Source organism: Nipponia nippon, unplaced genomic scaffold (genome assembly GCF_047370975.1).
Source record: "Nipponia nippon isolate SJK-2023a ecotype South Korea unplaced genomic scaffold, ASM4737097v1 scaffold_4, whole genome shotgun sequence".
In the NCBI taxonomy this organism is placed as follows: domain Eukaryota; kingdom Metazoa; phylum Chordata; class Aves; order Pelecaniformes; family Threskiornithidae; genus Nipponia; species Nipponia nippon.
In genome coordinates, this window is record NW_028262358.1 from 62852308 (window position 1) to 62871589 (window position 19282).

General features: G+C 41.0%; 1 protein-coding gene across 9 annotated transcripts in view; it reads left to right on the top strand.

Moving 5' to 3' along the window:
* MAP7 (microtubule associated protein 7) overlaps positions 1 to 19282 on the top strand; it is a 124823-nt gene that overhangs the window by 88984 nt on the left and 16557 nt on the right. For 4 of the 9 annotated variants that reach the window (XM_087777419.1, XM_087777417.1, XM_087777414.1 and 1 more), the window contains 6 exons: positions 1833 to 1943; positions 7410 to 7523; positions 10927 to 11075; positions 13086 to 13201; positions 13611 to 13891; positions 17528 to 17711. In XM_087777419.1, the coding sequence (XP_087633545.1) occupies positions 1833 to 1943; positions 7410 to 7523; positions 10927 to 11075; positions 13086 to 13201; positions 13611 to 13891; positions 17528 to 17711 (955 nt within the window). The remainder of the gene's footprint in view (positions 1 to 1832; positions 1944 to 7409; positions 7524 to 10926; positions 11076 to 13085; positions 13202 to 13610; positions 13892 to 17527; positions 17712 to 19282) is intronic. The other 5 variants (XM_087777418.1, XM_009460723.2, XM_087777415.1 and 2 more) reach the window with 4 other exon arrangements.

Here is a 19282-nt window from a genome sequence, read left to right on the forward strand (position 1 = left end):
ATGCCAAATGTAGAAACTTTTTTGCTGTACTGATATAGTACGCATTTTCTCAGCTATACATTAGGTATAAGAGATCAAAATCCCTGTCCCATTCCCACAAATATTGTTCTGACAAAGATCTGTGACACATGAAGCCCGAGTATCCTGTCTCCAGTACTGACTCGCACACAGCACTCTTCAATATACCCCATAGATCAATGTGGGATAATCTTGCCAGCCTACAGAGTTCTTGTTCTTAGCTATAGCATTTAGATTTCTCCTTTTAAAACCCGTTTCTGAGTTCTATCCCCCTTCCAGTACCCAGTTTGCTGATTTTATACCCTCACTGAGTCATTTTAACATCAGACAAAGTGAGCAAATAATCACATGGGGTAGGGGAGAATCTGTCTTCGCCCCAAACGGTTATAGTGAATCCTGTTATAATTTATAGATCTGGAGAGAGTAAGGGTATTTTTCATGCACTGTATTTCTATGAAAATTTTTTGTACATAGCGAATATACTTTAATCTACTAGGTCAGAACAGGTGAATACAATGTTGATGTACTTGTCATAAATAAACAATTGCAGATAATATTTCAGCAGCATCCTTCTTAATGTTGTCAGTGTTCCTGAGTTTGTATCTGCTTCCAAAACAGTATGTGGACATTTTTGCACACACAGAATATGAATCAGCAGAGCATTTAGACATATGCCTCCTTGCGTTTCAGCATGGTTAAATGCTTTGCTGAGTAGTGCCGAGGTTCAGTACATGCTGAAGTGCAAGCTAAAGCAGAACTGACTCTCCCAGCGTCTTCCAAATGTCAGATTTCCAAATGGAAATTTGCAGTGGAGGACACGTAGTTGATCGTGTAGCTTTTTTGAGAGAGAGAGAGAGAGAACAGAAAGCATATAGCTGGCCTGTTCAGCTCATTCACCCTCTTCTGCCATTGCTGGCAACCTTCATGTGACACATGGACGTGCACAAGGTGTGTGCAATCTGTATTCTTGAAATAACCATCACCCCCTCAGTAGGGTGCAGATGCTGACTCTGCAGCAGTTGCACAGGCAAATGATAAAATACTGCTTTAAAATGTACAGAACCTAGAAGCAAAATAAAACCCTTTAGTATTATATACCAAGCATGTGCATTACAAGTAGTCTCTAGCCTTCTACAGAGACTCATTTTCTTTATCTACTAAGCTGTGTGCTGTTTGGATTGACTAACTACAACTTCATTCACAGCAGGTAGAAAATGACTTTGTGGTGGGAAGTTTAGCACTTATACATAACTATGGGGTTTTTAACTAAATCTTTTAATTCCTTTTGTGCTTACCCTTGCTTCCCTTGTGCACTAGTCTTCCCTTAATCTTTCAGCATTGTATTGTCACGATATTGACCTTCTGCCTTGTAACAGTGCCCTGTCAGAAGTCACCTTTTATTCAGATGCTAAGGGGTTTTTATGAATAACCTCACATTTCCAAGCATGTTGGTCCTTCCCTGAAGCTTTCTATTATAAGTTGTGAGCAAGGTTTTTCTGAGAATATTGAAAGGAATGAGGAAATATCATCTTGTCTACTAGTATCCACTTCAGATCCTTCATTAAGTCCTTGGATTGCAACCTGATTGAATGATAATCAATGAACAGAATATTTTAAACTTTTGAAACTTAAATGGTTTTGTGCCCAGTCTTTGAGTCACCTGTACAACGTCTGCTGAAAAGTCCATTCTATTTTGAAAGTTCTTGTGGTAGAGCAGGAATGACCTAGTCATGTTTTCCTCCTCCCACTAGCGAGCTAGGAACTTGCACTACTGCATGTGGGCTGTCAATTAGCATTATCTCCATTTGTTTTAGATCCAGACAGGCGATCTGTTTCAACAATGAACCTTTCGAAACATGTTGATCCAGTCATTAACAAGCGGCTCTCCTCCTCATCTGCAACATTACTAAATTCTCCAGACAGAGGTACAGTTCCAAAGGAAAAAAAAAAAAAAGGAACAGCAAGAAAGAATGTTCTATATTGATGTATTACTTTGCACATAAAACAAGCTTCTGAAGTCATTTTCTGTACTTCATCTAAGTGGCAGTGAAAAGACTTCAAATGTGAAAAGTAAATGGTTGAACATTTTTTCCTGTGAGGAGAAATATATATTTCTTGTTTTTTAAAACAAGAGAAGTTACCTAAAAAAAAATAATCTTACTTTAGCAAATGATAAAAGCAGTGCTTCTGTCAGGTTTTTAGTAAATGAGGTACAACTATCGAAAGAATACATCGCTCCATAGTGCATGCAATCATGTGTGACCTTTTATTTGCATTAGGCCATTTTGTCATTATGTTGTTTTCCTTTCTTCTTTGGTAGTAGTTCTTGAATATCGAAGAACATGTTGCATGAAGCTTTCAAGTAGTTATTTTATTACCATTTCATTTTATTGAAGAGGTATGGGTGGTTTTCGTATGGTCTGTTTATTGACTTTTTGTGTCAAGTTACTTTTCAAAGATAGTTTTATTTCAGTGTATGGTTTTGATGTTTACAACTCTGCACAAATTATAAACAATCAAGTTTTTAAAAATTAACATACCTGAATTGCTGCCTCTGTTCTGAGGATTTATGAGATTGAAGCATTGAGCTTAAAGGAGTTTTATAAAAGAATGTCTCTTGTATAACGTGTGCAAAGAGCTTTACAGAAAAGTACTTGGGAGGGATTTTTTGTCCTCTACTGAGAATGAGAAGTTCTGTCCCATTTCAATCGAGATAAATGCGTGTGTTCAAAAAGAAATTTTAGAATGGAACTTTGCTTGTGTTGCACAACTAACTAGTAGACATCATTATTTTTGTGTCTTAACTAAGTGCCATGTTTTATGGGCATGCTTGTACGTGTGTATCTGGTTGATTTGATGAGCCGTGTTAATCCTAGTGGGCTAACCTAGTTGTAGAGTCTGGTAACTTGCAAAAAATACAGCATTATATTAGGAAATAATTTATTCCAGAACTCCAATAATTTTTTTGCTCTAAAAGTTGAAATCCAGTCAGTTTTAGTTTTAATTAGCTTTTCAGGTGTAGATATATTTTTCTAGATGGTTGCTGTTCTTGCCAGGGGATGCTTCTTTGAGGAAGGATCTTGGAAGGGCAGAGTGGGGGAAACAGCAGTAGGCATTAAATATGAAGGATAGTCTCTTACGGACTGTAACTCATTGTGTGATAGTTTCTGCCATCCATTTCAAATTCAGGAGAAGTTAGACTGAATAGTAGGCAGTCTAGCGGTGGGGAAAGGGAAGGAATATGGAAGTGGTGGCCATATGTCAAAAACTTTTGAATGTTGAGGCATCTTTTGCTTGGCATTTTCATTAAAACAGCACAGAACTCTTCAGAAGTCTCTTATGTCTTTTGCAGACTCCAAGACAGAAAGCAAATCCAAATGCTATAAATGCCTTCTTTCTTGTGCAAAGTCATATACCTAAATCTAGTTGAGCATGTGTCTGGAGAAGTGCCCCTCGTCTCTCCAGTAGCCTCAATGTCTTAAGGCAGATGCTTAAAGGAAGGCTCTAACTGTCTGCTCCCCATTTCACCTTCCAGAGGGCACCCAGTCACGCTTGGTCTGTAATGCATACTCCTACCTGCAAAACAGCAAGCTGGAGATGAGGATGATAAGCTTACCCTAAGTGGCTTATAGCTGTCATCAAGAACATGTCTTCTGTTAAGCAGCACCTTTTTATCATTTGAAGGACAGGGGGGTTTTTTTTGGCCCAGCAAAAGACAAAAGTTTTCATTAACTAATTGCCTTAAAGACTGGTTAATTCCATTTCAAGTATAGTATTGCTATATAGCTCTTTATCACAGTTTTACAGTTAGGCAGCTAGAACAGGCTTCTCATTATGCTTTTATGTTAGTGGTACAGCCCTGAGTAGTTGAAACTGTAACAAAACATGAATACACATATTCAAATGGAGACGGCTGCTGTTGACCAATAAATGTTGGTAATTGTGCTCTTTAAGGAAAGCTTAGCAGGTGGATAATACTTTAGATGAGGTATAAGTTGCACTTTCTTAGTTTTGAAAAGCAAAACTTGTACCATAGTCGTGTTTCTCCTCCTCTCTGCAGTGCTTTTTCTTTCAAACAGGTGATGGTCTCGATCACTGCATCACCTTTGTCTGCCACCTTTATAGAAGAAATTCAGGGGGTCCAGTATTGTTTCCTATTGAAAGAGAATCTAAGCATAGAGTAGTTTTTCCCCAACTACTCCTCAGCACGTTTGTGGCTCTGTATGAGCAACCACTGCTGTTATCAGTGAGAGTCTGCTTCGTGGTGCTCATCGGGAGACCTGTTAAATCCCTGCCTTCCATCTGTTCCTCGGACTAATTAGATGCTGCTGTTTGCCTACTTGCAATTTATTCTGCTGCTGCTAAGACAACTTTCCAGTGTTCAGTTTGTATGTCCTGAAGACAAATACAGATGATTGTAATCAATTCACTGTTGCCAGCTCCCTGGGACTTTGTGTGGTTTTCAGTTACAAGTTAGGCTATAAAGATCTTCTTCAATATGTTTAAACTAACCTGCTTGTAGCTGGGGGTAGGGGTACTTGCACCAGCAACCCTGTCATGCACGTGCTTCCTGAGTGGAAATAAGGAGCAAACAGCCCTAAGAGCAATAGCCTAACACAGCATGAGGACAAAAAATACCATTTCCCCTTGTCTGTCAGATGGTTTGAAGGACTAAATCTTGAAAACATCACCCTAAGGCATTAAAAACAAGAAGAGCAAGAAAAAAAACATTGACCTCATTGTTTTAACATCAGTCTTATTGTTTTGTGTTGCTCTCTGTTTTGTATTCAGTTTGCTTCAGTGTGAACTGGACACCAAAGTTAAGTTGTTCAATGCATTTAGGTGTTAATACTCTTGTACTTGGAACTCAGTGGGCAAAAGTTTATCTGACTGTTCTAGGTTAATGGTGATGCTAATGACTGTTAGGGTATGTATTGAAAGTGTCAAATAAGATGTTTTCAGGGAGCTGTGCATTTGGAAAATTCCGTATGTGATGACCTTGATCCACAAAGCCAAGGTGTATTTAAATGAACTTTGGTCTAAACCCTTTGATCTTTAGAGATTTAGGGAGACTTCACTCCAAGCTCCTGGCTAAAACTATTTTGACACCTCTGAATCACGCCTGTTGCTTATACGGAGAAGAGAGTTTTTGTTGGTCTCTAGTAGCTCGCTGTTGGTGCATATCAGCTGGCTTGCTCCCAAACACTGCCTCGGTGCTGGTAGTTGGATGCTGTGGGCACACAATTGCTTCCAGCAGGTGATGTGGATATAAGCTCCCCTGTGTTAGGGGCAAAGAGAAAAGGGAATTAAACCGAACTCGCCTTTAGGGTAAATGACATGGGATAGGTGAGACATGGCAATTTAGTGTTCTAAGTCATCAGTCTCTTAGCTGTGTCCTCTTGAGACTACTTCATCTCTGGGGCCTAACGTGTAAAGTCTGCAGCTGGCCCATAGGGCCATATTACGTTGTAACATTTACTTATCAGCTGTTTGCAGCTGTACAGATGAACTCCAATAAATTGATAGTATACGTATTACTGATTTATTGGCCTAAAATTTGAGGGATTGCTTTCTGAAGTTGTATAGTATTGGTGTTAAAATACAGTAGGAGAGTTTCTCCAAACTCATCCATACTCATGCCTGTGAGCCTCATCTAGCGAAGCCTGAGACCACAAAAAAGAATCGGCTGTCTTGTAACAGCAGCTTTAAACAGTGATCATACTGAGCATGGTGCCTGGAGAAGAAAGGAAGGAAAGATTTTACCATTATTGCATCTAGTTTAATGGTAGTTCTGTGATTTTTCTTCATTGTTAAATTACAAGCTTAATGATAATGCGTGTGCTGTGATGGAGGCCTCTGTAGGGTATTTTGTCTCTGTATACTCTGTACCAATGCAAAATGGAACCATTAATCACAAAGAGCTCTGGCAGTAGTACATTGTGCAAGGACACTTATCCAGAGAGCCTGCTGTGTTTGAGAGTCCTATATTTCTATAGTAATGCCCCTTATTGAGTTAGCAGAATTTAGGGGAGCAATTTGAGAAGTGAAAAACAGCACTGAGGGCGGATTAGGCAATTATATTTTCACAGGATGAGATTGAGATTGGCCCTTCTTTTCATGAGGCTCAGCATGGAGTAGATTAAAGACAGATTCAGAGTTCATGGCTATTAAAACTGATGGATCTCTACCTTTAAAAATGCAAATTAATCTCAAGTTTATTACAGCCAGTCACTTCAATGAATGTTTTAGAGACTGAGCCTCATAAATTCAAGCTGCAATTTTGTTGCCATAAACACCAAACTAAGGCCAATGAATGCTGAAAGACGTGATTTCACTTGCAACATCAAGATTATTGCTATGGCCTAAGCTTATTATAATGAACTACTATGGAAACTGGTTGAATGTTTTGTTTTGTGATGCTCATTACAATACAATTTGTTGCATCAGAATATCAAAGAAACATCTAGTTCAATATAAAAAATAACTTATAGGGCTCTTTTCGTTACTGCTTTACCATGATCAATGTTTAAATAGTATTTTAAAAAAACTGAAGAAATTTTACAAGGCAAAAGGAATATGTTGACAAGCTAAGTTTGCATTAGGCAATATTGGGAAAAGCAAGGCAAGGGAGTGTTTGCAGCCGGGTCAATGTGTAGTGTATTTTCAAAACAGACTGACAGTGCAAAAAGTTGTCTCTTGTTACTGTTCTAAATTGAAAATTATCAGTAGCGGGATTTTTTGACAGAGAATTAATGATCAAATGTACTTACTGTATTCTGTGGCTTCACGTATTACTGAGACAACTGTAGCTGCTGAGCTTGGTGTCTGCAGTTGAGGCACATTGTAACCTTTCGCGATGCTTTGACAAAACCTCTTTCTTTGACACAATTCTCTGTATAGTGGTAAGCAACCTTTGTTTTTTTTCTAGCTGGGCTGGCAGACTGAGGAAGGTGTTTTAGTAACTGGTCTTTTTTGTAACTAGAAGACTGTATACCTTATGTGTAGAAAGAGTTTGGGACACAAACATCTCTGTCAAAGTCTATGTTTAGGAGTGGCAACTCCTAGTACAGAAGTTATCCTATTATTCCTAATAGGGAATGCAGCATATGTGCAAAATATCAGTACTAATTTGATAAGAATTTGCCCTAATGCCACAGGCAGTAACACAAATTAAGTGTTCAGATATATGTGTTCCTATAGGAATTCCTCTACTAAAATGGAGTAAGAATAAAATGCAAAACACTGAATGATTGTATGCTTTTGACCTCTGAAGGACAGTGCCAAGATTTTCATGGTATGTAGTAGTGAGGAGATAATACTAATACTTCTGCAACATGTAGTTATTTGTGAAGCGTTTGATCTAACATCTTGCTTGTATGGTGCACGTTCAGCTCGACGTCTACAGCTCAGTCCATGGGAGAGCAGCATCGTTAGCAGGCTTCTGACGCCCACTCACTCGTTCCTGGCCCGAAGTAAAAGCACAGCTGCATTGTCTGGAGATGCAGGTAAACTTACAAGAACAGCGGCTTCATGTCCCGGCCATTTATTTTTCCAGATTCCCTGTGGGATGTTGTAAAGTTATTGATCTATTTATGGGTGTACAGTAGCATCCCAGAATGAGCTTGAATGTCCATGATTACATTGCATGACAGCATGAAAGCTTGTTTGTGCACATGTTCGCTATGCCTCTTTCTTTCTCCCACCATCTGTTTCTTAATTTCTTTTGCCTCGTCATCAATGCAATAAATGAATAGAACGCACAGAGGGCAACAATGTCACGCTGTCTGTGACTGTTCAAGGAAATGCCCACAACGCTGTAAAGAACTGATTCAGCACACCCACTGCCGAGGCTGTGAGCTGCTTGCTGCAAAAAATAGTTTCACTCTGTACCAGGGCACTTTTCACATGGAACATGTTAGACTTGCAGAAAGATAGGCCCTGGTTGCAGTGGATTTAATAGCACATGAAGTTAAATGTGCAGGTTTAGTGAGGTTATAATAATTGTGAAGTTCACTGCCAAGCCCAGAACAGCTTCTGATGTACTACTGCGGGGAAAATTAACATGCAGAAATGTGAAAATATTGCTAGGTGGTAACTTAAAGCCCATGCAAAACTGTATTCCAAAGACAGCCAGGCTTATCATGTGTTTTAGGCAGGTGACAGCTGCTTCTGCTTTTATCATAGAATGTTTTATCATCATGCACTGGGGACTTTACCATTACAGTAGTGTGTTGCTGCACATGCTGAATGTTTAAGTGTAGGCAGGTCTTTCCTGTTTGATATGGACAGGATTTTTATTCTAATTAAAGGACGTAGAAGGTAAGAAGGAATAGAGATCTGCTAAGATTACTTTTAAAGAAGCTTTCGTTTAAGATCTCTTATAACTAATTAGGCTGCGGTACATTTCCGCAAGAGTAGCGCTGCAGGAGCAAAAATGTGGATGATATTCTGTAAACAGTGGAACTAACAAGTACAAAATTCCTTTTCACTCTTCACAAACAACAGCTTGTAAAATGAACACTTAATGTTGTCTACCAAGCAGGATATTGGAAATTCAGCTCTTCATTAGGGAATAGTTGAGAAAGCGGTGACTTACCTTTGTAAGTGGTTACTTTACTGGAGCAAGCATGAAGATTTTTTTTTTGATTTTTTTTTTTTTTTTTGTCACTGCTACTGTTCATGCTGCACAATAAGCTCTAAACTGAGTGGAATATTGGGAAAGATTGCACATAGCGGGAATGACTGATTTGTCAGTCATCAGTCTGAGGTAATTCCCCTGAAATGCCTTCCCTGTGCTAACTGGAACTGTACCACCCAGAAGAATAATCCATCTGCTCATTGTTTTCTAGGAGCAATAACTGCAGTCCCTTCATGCAGGACACTTCCTGGAGATTAATGATCAGGTGGTGATAATGGCTCACAGCTGTGCTCTGAGCACTCAGCTCATCCCAGCCTGTCATTATTCCCTAGAAAATTGCCCGGCCCTTTGGCTGTGAAGATAAATTACAATGCAAAAAAATCAAAATCAAATTAAATATGGATTCATGTCCTTAAAATTTAAGTGAGCTATTAGGGACATCCAGCGTAAGAGTGCATTTGGATCTTTTTTAAATAACCCTCCAAAACCAAAATGTGTTTTCAAATAACTCTCCAAAAGCTGCTCTGAGTAGTTGGTACAGGATTCACTGGAAGTGCTTCCTAAAGCATTGTTTGGCAACATTGCAAATGAAAATTAACTGCTTGTCTTTTAATACTTATGATGTCATCTTTGGTAGTAACCAGATAATCAGCGTGCAGCAAGAGAATTGATTCACAGAGGGTGGGAACGACATAAATTATAAGCTGTTTAAAGCACAGGTTGTGCCACTGCCTCCTGTCTGGTTTAGATACACGCAACCAAAAAAAAACTGCAAACAAACCCCCCTTTTTTCTGTTTCTCAATTTATTTTTTTTTTTGTCAGTCATCTGATAATACTTCATTCGACATAAACCTCTGTAAGTGATAAGGCAAGCATGAGTGCCCTTGCTGTGACACTTACATGAGACTCTCTTTATTCATAAGGTTAATCTCTCAGTGCAGGAGAATTTGCAGTGTTAGTAGTGTTAAGTCTATGAGCTCTTCCTGTAATAGCAGCTGTACTGTTTTAAGACTGAAAGAATTAACTGTATGTAGAACCGTGTACTTTCAAGTGTGCTCAGAGAGGGATCTACAGGCAAGAAATATTGGGGTTTTTTACCAAGGAAACTGAGGATGTAATTTTCTTTTCCTTTCTTTGAAAAAAAAAAAGGGGGGGGGGGGGGGATAGGGAAGAAGCTCTACTGCATAGAAGCTCTACTTTTCCTTCAAGTAACATGCTGAATAATAATTATGCTAAGACTATATTAAATGACCAGGAAAGACAAACAGGAGCAGGTAAATAAAAGTCTCCAGTAATAACATAGTTTTTCCCAGTCTTCTCCTCAGTTAAAATAGGAGAAAGTCCAAGAATACTTTGCTGCAAAAAGTTCCCCGTGATACATTTTGCAGTGTTAGAGTTGTCTTTGAATATGTAATCAAAACACCATATACCTGATAACCTGCCGTTGGCAGGAGATCTTTTGGTAATAGTCTTTGTCCTTGTGCAAACCAAGGAAAACTGCCATCCTGGTTACTCATTCAAATATTAATTTCCAAGCTGATTTGTTGTTTTTAGCCTGCTTTTTGTAATATGTAAAATAGTTTGCTGTTGAGAATGCATTTGAGTCAGCTGTTGTTCTAGCATTATCAAGAAATATTAAAAGTTCTTACGTGGCTGGGCTTCAAAGATTCCTAAAAGAGGGATTTTTTAAAAACACATCACTTGCTAAAAATTGCAGACAGCAACTTCATTGATTTCCTAGAGGAAACTGTTTTGTGTTGTTAATGTTTTGATCTGTGTGTATATGTCTCCTTTCATTTTCCTCCACTTCCAAGACCAATTAATAGGCATTCTGATTTTAGTTTTTCTATTTGGAATGTAATTGCAACTCGTGTCAATGCATATACTAAGCTAGTCAGTCAGACCAGTCATTGTGTCCACTGCTTTTTCAGAACCACCAGTTGTATAAAAACTTAACAGAAAAACATTGTTACTTTCTACTACCCAGTTACGTGGCATACTACTTAATTTATTTAAAAGAAATTATTAGTTTACAAATGGAAAAGTACATGAGCGCCTGTTGAAATTGTATCATTACTATATGTGTGGCCAAGCTAGTGTATCAAATGATGGTTCTGACTTGAGAATTAGTCATTCCTCTGTGTATTAATACCTTCTTTCTTTTCTGTCTTTCCCGGTTGTTTCTGTTCCTGCTGGCTTTCCTCTGTCAATTCTCCAATGCTGCTCTATAATTAAAATTAATAAATAACAAAACCAACCAACACCGTAGTTATCCCCATTTGTCCCCGTTCAGCATCTTGCAGCCCCATCAGTCCTCTGTCCTACAAGACTATGAACTGTAGGAATCCAGGAGACCGCGCAAAACTTTATGCCTCTACTGATGCTCTTGGACGTAGGAGAACACCGCATCTTGCAGGGGTAAGCATGCCAGCCGTAGGTAAGGTAGTGTCTCGTGCCATGACCACCTGATTGCCTTGCTTGTTCGAACAGGAATAGTTGCAAGGATACCTGACTCAGTCTGATCCTCCCCTCTGCGCTGTCCCCACCCCCTCCAATTTGTTTCATGGTTGGCTGGATTTTAACTCAAGTAGACTACACTATGTGGTGACATAGCCTGATTATGCACCAAAGAATCCGCGTGGAAAAACACCCGTGTTTGCAGAGTGGCTGCCTTAGCTTCTCATGAGGCACGGAGGCAGTCAGTGTGTGCCCTTTTCTCAAGTGGATTCTTTGCTGCCTTTTAAGGCCCAAGCTGGTGTTGCAGCTTTTCCCTCAGTGGGGAATCTTTTTTCCTCAGCCGCCTGTTTTCACAAAGCCTGTAGAACTTCGTATCTTCTGAGGCAAATTCTAGCAAATTCAGCTGAGCCTCTGGGATAGAGGGGGGGGAAGGCATGCACTCACACTTGTCCATATACATAAACACAAAGAGAACTGTCACTTCAGCTTTACTTTCTTAGGAGACCAGGCTGGTAAACGTTTCCTTGTTGAGAAGGAGGAGGTTGGTTTAGGAGCATGGTTTGTAAGCAAGGCTTCCCACCGATCACCTGCTCGTTCTGAATGATTTGGTAGCAATACTGTGACTGATCTGAGCTTTCAGAGAAAATCAGAAGAGTGTGATACAGGCAGACCGAATTCATGGTGACTGTGCTCCAAGCCAACGGGATGCAGTCAGCTCCAGTTCAGATATCATTTGCTGAATCTGAGCGGTTATATTTTTCCTTGTACTGTACAGCCTGGGTTCGTTTGAGTGTGAGAAGAGTGAAGTCATCTCTGCAAATGATTGTGTAAGGGGTGCTTGATTTTCATTTGGCCTGATGGGCAGAGGCAGTGCTGCTGTTGACATCCGTGTTGGAAGCAGCGTTAATGAAAGTCGACAGTGCTTAATCTTTCAGGCAGATGGTAGTATATTGAAGTTTAAGTTAAGGCGCAGCATTGGGATGTATTTGTAGAGAAATCTCACAGTATGTGCATAGTGCGTTGCAATCTCCAGGGCTAACAGTTTAGCACCTCTTGGGTCTTTCCATTGTGAGTATTTTGGGTTTTGGTTTGGGGTTTTTTGGGGTTTGTTTTTGTTTTTGTTTTTCTTCACATTAAAAAGAAGAAAGGTTGATACATTTTGGTGGAGGAGACAATGTAAAAATACTGTTAATCAAAATGACTGAGTTAAGAGCTGTTTTCAGTAGCCTGTATGGTGTGGAGAATCTTTTATTCTTCTGTAAACTTTTGTAGGAATTAATTTTTTTACTTACGTTAAGAAAAATTTTCTGATGCTACTGTTTTCGAGTAGTAATGAAATAGATCCAGTATAGAGAGTTATTGCTAGCAAGCCAAAATTATTCTTCATTGTAATGCATTTTGTTGTGGCTGTGTAGGCTTTGATAACTCAGGTGATTATCATATTAATTAGTAGATATCTGGTAAATTATACTGCCAAAGAGCTAGCTAATTACACTTGAGTAATGACTTCAGGATCAAGACCATCTATTGCTAATATTGTTATGTAATTTTAACCATAATGACCCAAAAAACTCCTCCTGGAGTTGGGGGGGGGGAGTGTTTTGCTCTTTCTTCAAATGGTTTATGGGGAGTAGTGGAAGGTACTGCGTGGCAATCAGCAAAGATCAAACCTTAAAAAGTAATTTTTTGCCTGTGTAAAAGTAAGCCTCTGCAAATTAGCCCATTACATCTTAAGACAGTAAGAGAGCATGATTAAGAAGGATTCTTGTTGTCAAATGCCTATTTACTGACAAGATGGTGGCAAATTACAGGAGCTGTATTATTGAACTTGTTAAACAGGCTGTAGAAACTACTGACTCAGCACTGCTTTTTCTCAGCCCCCCAACCCCTCATCCTTAACTGAGCTTGCTTTGCTTTCTTTAGCCATGTGAACTCTGGCTTGACTTTGTCTTTTTGTTTGCTGAACTGTAGACTGACAAAAAAGAAAAGGAGAGAGACCATTTGTCATCCAGCTTCTCAGCCAGCTTTAAAGGAGGTCATTTTTCTTCCAACCCCAAAGCTAGATCACCAGCTCCCTCTCCAGTTTGGTAAGCCAATTACAAGCTTAGCTGGAGGTTGAGCTATAGGCAGCTCTGATTGTTCTATTAATTAAATGTGAAACAGTGCAAACTTATTTAGTGATGTAGATGTTTTCTCTCTGCAACAAAGGAAAGACAGTCCTGCTTTTAGAAAAATATTACTACTGCTTTGAGGAAGGGGAAGGAGGAAGTTACCTGGTTTCTTCCTTCTTGGCTGAGCTCAGTGCTCACACATCTGGAGAGTTGCAAAGAGAAGCATTTTGCATGAAAGCTAATTAGTTGCTCCAGCAGTCCTGCTTGGTAGCAGAGAAGTAGAGAAGTTGTTTTATTTTTAGCTGTTGTAGTTGTAGAGGTGATATGTAGGTGGTGTCTAGCAGAGCACGTCTGATGGTGATTGTCACTCTTTGTGGTTACGCAGGCATGCGTCAAAGTCTTTGCCTTTTTTGCCTGGCACACCCAAGCAGATAACTTCCCCACCTGGTTCCTCCAAAGTTTCCTCTGCTCAGGCACGTCCTCCTTCTCCTGGCAACATCCGGCCAGTCAAAAAAGAGGTCAAACCAGAGAGTAAGAAGAAAAGGCCAGAAAAGGAGGCTGAAAAGGCCAATGAGGAGAGGACAGAAGAGAGTAAAGGAACTTCACCAGGTGCTGGAGAATCTGCAAGTCAGGAAGAGCTTGCCGTCCAGGCAGAGCTCACTCAAGGTAAGGAGAGATCTTCCTTTAGGTTAAGGAATGTCTGAGAGTCTCTTATGTTCTTCCCTTCCTTTCTCTGAAACAATGTAGCTTTCAGTAGTTTTCTATCAAGTGTTAATTTAAGTTCTTCAAAACGTTCCTGCAGATGCATGTTCATTGAGGAAAGTGTAAACAGGTTGAAGACCTCCTGCTTGCAACAGTCAAAACAACGCGCAGACCTGCCTTGCATAGTGTGGCTTCACAGCCCTCTTCTCTGCCCTTTTGGACCATGATTTTGTCGCTCACATCATGACACAGCTTCTTTTCAAACTGTTGAAGTAGAATAATAATGATCTGAAGACTAATGGTACAGGAAGCCATCACATAAGGTAGTGGGAGCGGTGAGAATGTCCAGCTCTGCTAGACAACTCAGTACAGTTGTGCTGATGACACTACCAGCTTACCGATAATATTGCAAGAGTACCATATCATGGGAGAGATTAGCAGGATAAAATAGTATGCAGAGGAAAACCAAGGAGAAGAGTAAAGAGGAACAGGCAGAATTTTTCAGGGAAAATGAGTTCTTAAAAAAAAAAAATTACCAAAAAAAACCCCACACCAAACCATACCAACCCTGAAAAGCAGCAAGGCAGAAAAGGATGTACATACAAAATAAAATAATGATCATAAAGTGTAAGAAGGGCAAAAGGTAAATCTGAAAATGAAAAACGTAGGTTTGTTCTAGCAGATGTTTTAGTCCATTGTAAATATGGCATAAGCTGTCTGTCTCACGGATGGAATAGAATGGCCATTGTGACCACTGGGTTTCTAAGGATGGGTTACTTAAGATTCTGAATTTAAAATTCATAGATTCCCCTTCAAAAACCACTTTCAAGTATTAATAATCCTGCATTTAACTGCAGGATGTGTAGTTGGGGGTTGTTCTTCTGCAAGAAGACCTGGTGTGAATTGATGCCTTTTGTTAATAAGTTCTGTTACAGTAGTTCCAGTCTGATACCCAGGTCCTACCACACAAGGTGCAACCCTGCAAAAAGCTGGAGATTGACAGTAATAAATGGATGCATCTCTTGTCCATGGGCATGTAGCAAAGAGATGAGAATTGCCATGTTAGCATGGGCTTTCACTGCTCTTCTGATAACCTTTTGCTTGCTTCCTTTTAAAGAGAAAGCTTCCTTTTAAAAGGATTTCAGGGATACCACTGAGATAGCTTTGCAAATGTTTACAAGCTGTAGTTCCCCAGTACAAGGTGCAGACCACAGAAACATCATCCTGCTTGTGTGACAGTTTAGCTCAGGAGGGAGAGAGGCTCAACTTCTTTGCAGAGTCAGTCAATATTTGAGTTTGTGACAAGATCACTTAGTATGGAAACAGGTTATGTGCGATAAAGATATTTGAAAGTGAACTAGTTAGTATTCACAGCAAAGAAACTAGTAGTGGAGAGGGGCAAAAGAGAAGGATACAATAGTGAAAGTGGTGAGCAGCACTGCAAATTGGATGTCTTTTGCCAAAGCCAGAGGAAGTGATGGTTGGGACCAAAGATTGAGACCTCAGGCTAAGTATTTTACATGTGAGGTTAGAGGATAGGCTTTGTACTGCAGGTGGAGGCCCAAATTGCCAAAACTTAGCCATTAGTTGAATGCAAGAATCTATAGAGGGGCAAGTGCAGCATTTGGAGCTAGGGGGACATTGCTAATGTCTCTGAAGTCTGTGTTGGAGGTGAGCATAGCTGATTTCTGCCAATTAACTGGCCTTTAACTTGTCTGGCTCAGCTGCCTGCTAGCTATGTAGTCACAGGAGCCAGGAGGTCAGCAGGTAATGATCACTGATGGAGCTATTCAGCTTTCGCAGGCAAATCTCACATGACTTTACTAATACCAGTGAAGTTTAAAAGGTATTTTGGGTGTGCCTGTGCAAGCTGTTGTCACCTTTTCTGACAGCAGGGCAGGTGTGCATTAAACAGGCTACTTGTTATGCTGCCAGCTTCAGCACCTGAGGCAAGAAGTGAGCCCCAAGCAGCACAAAGCTGCGCTCCCTTCAGGAGTAACAGCCCTGCCTTGGTCCATGTTCGTAAATTAAAAAGTGCAGGAACTCTGTCATTTATACTGTTTGACTATTACAAAGGCTCTCTGGTATGTTTCTGACCCAGTTTGTAATTGCAGCCCCACATTTCTTACCTTCTGTCCCCAAGGCTACTAAGAGCATAGCTCTAAAGGGCTCCCAAGCTTTAGAGTGATCGAATTACTTACCTTTTTATATTTGAACAGCCCAGAATTTTCTGAGTTCCCAGCTACATCTTGGAGGTTAGCCCAGGTCTGAACTGTTCCCTAGGGGTGGACTGAATACCTGTTTTGGTAATGTGAGAGAATAGTGCTCTGCCTGAGGCTAAACTGTGCCAGCTCACCTCAGGGCTAGAGACCAGGCCCTGGCACTCTTTAAATTACTGGTGTACATATATCATTTGAATTCAAGGTGAACGCTTTGAAGTAGTTATAGAAAGACCTGCATAGTTTTTACTTGATAGAAGAAAGCAGAGAGGTCAGCAGATGTGAGCATTCAACACAGAGAAAGCAGCTGAATTTGTGTTTGTATACATGACGAGGTATAGGAGGGAGTAATCAAGGAGGAAACCCCTCTTGGAAGTTGTTAGTGAAGTGAGGAAAATTCTGTAACATCCCAAAGCGTGGTTAGAAATGTAGATTTAAAATCATCTCCTGGATGTTTCTGATGACTTACTCTACATGTATCTTCCCAGGATCAGAATCTGATTCCATTGACAGTTCAAAGTCTTCCCTGTCCATGTTTGTCTGCGTTAACAGATGTTACTACCCTGGGAATGCTTCCTTCAGTTAGCTTGTTGGTAATGGTCCCTGGTCTCTAGAGAAGTGCAGTTGAGGTGCTCTGTATCTGTGCTAGAGAATGCTGGGCAAGCTTACAGAAACGTGAACCAGTGTTTTACTTGAGAAAAACCTGTAACACCTTCTCTACCAGGTGGCCAAAGCTGGTCCTGGGTAAAGAATTTATATGAAGGCGCTATTAAGATTTGAACACAAGCCATAGTTCACCAGTAGTGGCAAAGCTTGTTAAGAAGCTGTGTTCTGGTCCCATGAGTTGCCTCAGGTTAGAGTAACTGCAAAATTGATGATGGCTTGTGTCCTACCCTTATTGCAGATCACTTCAAACAGTTGATGTTTGAGATCACCAAGTCACCAAAAGTGACTGGCCTATCACCAAAAAGTCTGGCCCTGCTCTTCAGATGTAGGCTATCAGACAGAAGAAAATGTAATACCACAATGTTTCATTTCTGCTCTCCAAATAGAATTGGGCAAACTTAAGAAATGTGATGGTAGGGACTTGCTGAGTCAGCATAACTCCTGTTGAGCACCCATCAGCATTTATTCTTCTGACAGAAAAGATGGTTTAATCTTTCAACTGGAGCTGCTTTCATATATCCTGTAAAAACAAACTTCCCTTCAGGAATATGAACCCCTAGCATCTAGAAATTTCTTCCTCCTCTGAATCATCTATAAAACCATGTAAGCTTGAAAATATTTTACGGAGTATTTGAAACTATTTTCTGTTCCTTTCAAGAGTGTCATCTTGGCTACTGTGTCTGTACAAACTAGTTTTCATTCCCATCTGTTTCAGCAGCCAGCCCATCCCTGCCTCCTGCTCTGCCAGCTCTTTCTCCACCCCCACCCCCCGCAAAGACCTCGGCAGGTACAACTGACCCTGAAGAAGCAACAAGGCTGCTGACTGAGAAGAGGCGCCTTGCCCGTGAGCAGCGGGAACGGGAGGAGCAAGAAAGGAGGGAGAGAGAAGAGCTTGAAAGGTGATTCTAGACCTCTGCAGTGGAGAAGATATGTTTGTAGCAGCCTCTTAGCAGCTTCTTGTGTATATTCTGTTGTTATATTCTGATATATGAAACACAGTACTGAAGTGCAGGGGGCACGAGTTCCTCCCCGAAAACGAATTTTCCTGTTGCAGGCACAATATATACCTATCAGACCTGTAAGGTTAAAACTTATCCTAAATAGTGCTTTAAAATAGGACAGGAGGTGAGGGCAGATTCTTGCTGTAGTGATTCTTTTTTTATTATTTATTTATTTTTGATTGTCTAGAGCTTAATGATGGTGATGACAGGGTTGAGTGTTTATGGGTAAGAATCAGGGGGAAGGCCAACAAGGCAGATGTCATGGTGGGAGTCTGTTACAGACGACCCAACCAGGATGAAGAGGCAGATGAAATATTCTCTAAGCAGCTGGGAGAAGTCTCACAATTGCTAGCCCTTGTTCCCATGGGGGACTTCAACTTACCAGATGTCTGCTGGAAATACAGTACAGCAGAGAGGAAACAGTCTAGGAGGTTCCTGGAGTGTGTGGAAGAGAACTTTCTGACACAGCTGGCGAGTGAGCCAACTAGGGAAGGCGCCCTGCTGGACCTCTTGTTTGTCAACAGAGAAGGACTGGTGGGGGATGTGATGGTTGGAGGCCACCTTGGGCATAGCGATCCCAAAATGAGTTTCCAATTCTTGGAGAAGTAAGGAGGGGGGTCAGCAGAACTGCTACCTTGGACTTCCAGAGGGAGGACTTCGGCCTGTTTAGGAGCCTGGTTGACAGAGTCCCTTGGGAGGCAGTCCTGGAGGGCAAAGGAGTCCAGGAAGGCTGGACATTCTTCAAGAAGGAAATCTTAAAGGTGCAGGAGGAGGCTGTTCCCATGTGCTGGAAGATGAGCCAGCAGGGAAGAAGACTGGCCTGGCTGAACAGAGAGCTTCAGCTGGAACTCGGGGGGGGGGGGGGGGAGAAAAGGCGAGTTTGACCTTTGGAAGAAGGCGCAGGCAACTCAGGAGGACTACAAGGATGTTGTGAGGTTATGCAGGGAGAAAATGAGAAGGGCCAAAGCCCAACTGGAACTTAATCTGGCTCCTGCCATAAAAGACAATAAAAAAATGTTTCTATAAATAACATTAGCAACAAAAGGAGGGCTAAGGAGAACCTCCATCCTTTATTGGATGCGGGGGAAAACATAGTGACAAAGGATGAGGAAAAGGCTGAGGTACTTAATCCCTTCTTTGCCTCAGTCTTTAATAGTCAGACCAGTTGTTTTCCGGGTACGCAGCCCCCTGAGCTGGAAGACAGGGACGGGAAGCAGAATGAAGCCGCCATAATCCAAGGGGAAATGGCTAGTGACCTGCTACACCACATAGGCACACACAAGCCTATGGGGCCAGATGGGATCCACCCAAGGGTACTGAGGGAGCTGGTGGAGTGCGCACCAAGCCACTCTCCATCATCTATCAGCAGTCCTGGCTAACCAGAGAGGTCCCAGTTGACTGGAGGTTAGCAAATGTGAAGCCCATCTACAAGAAGGGCCGGAAGGAGGATCTGGGGAACTACAGGCCTG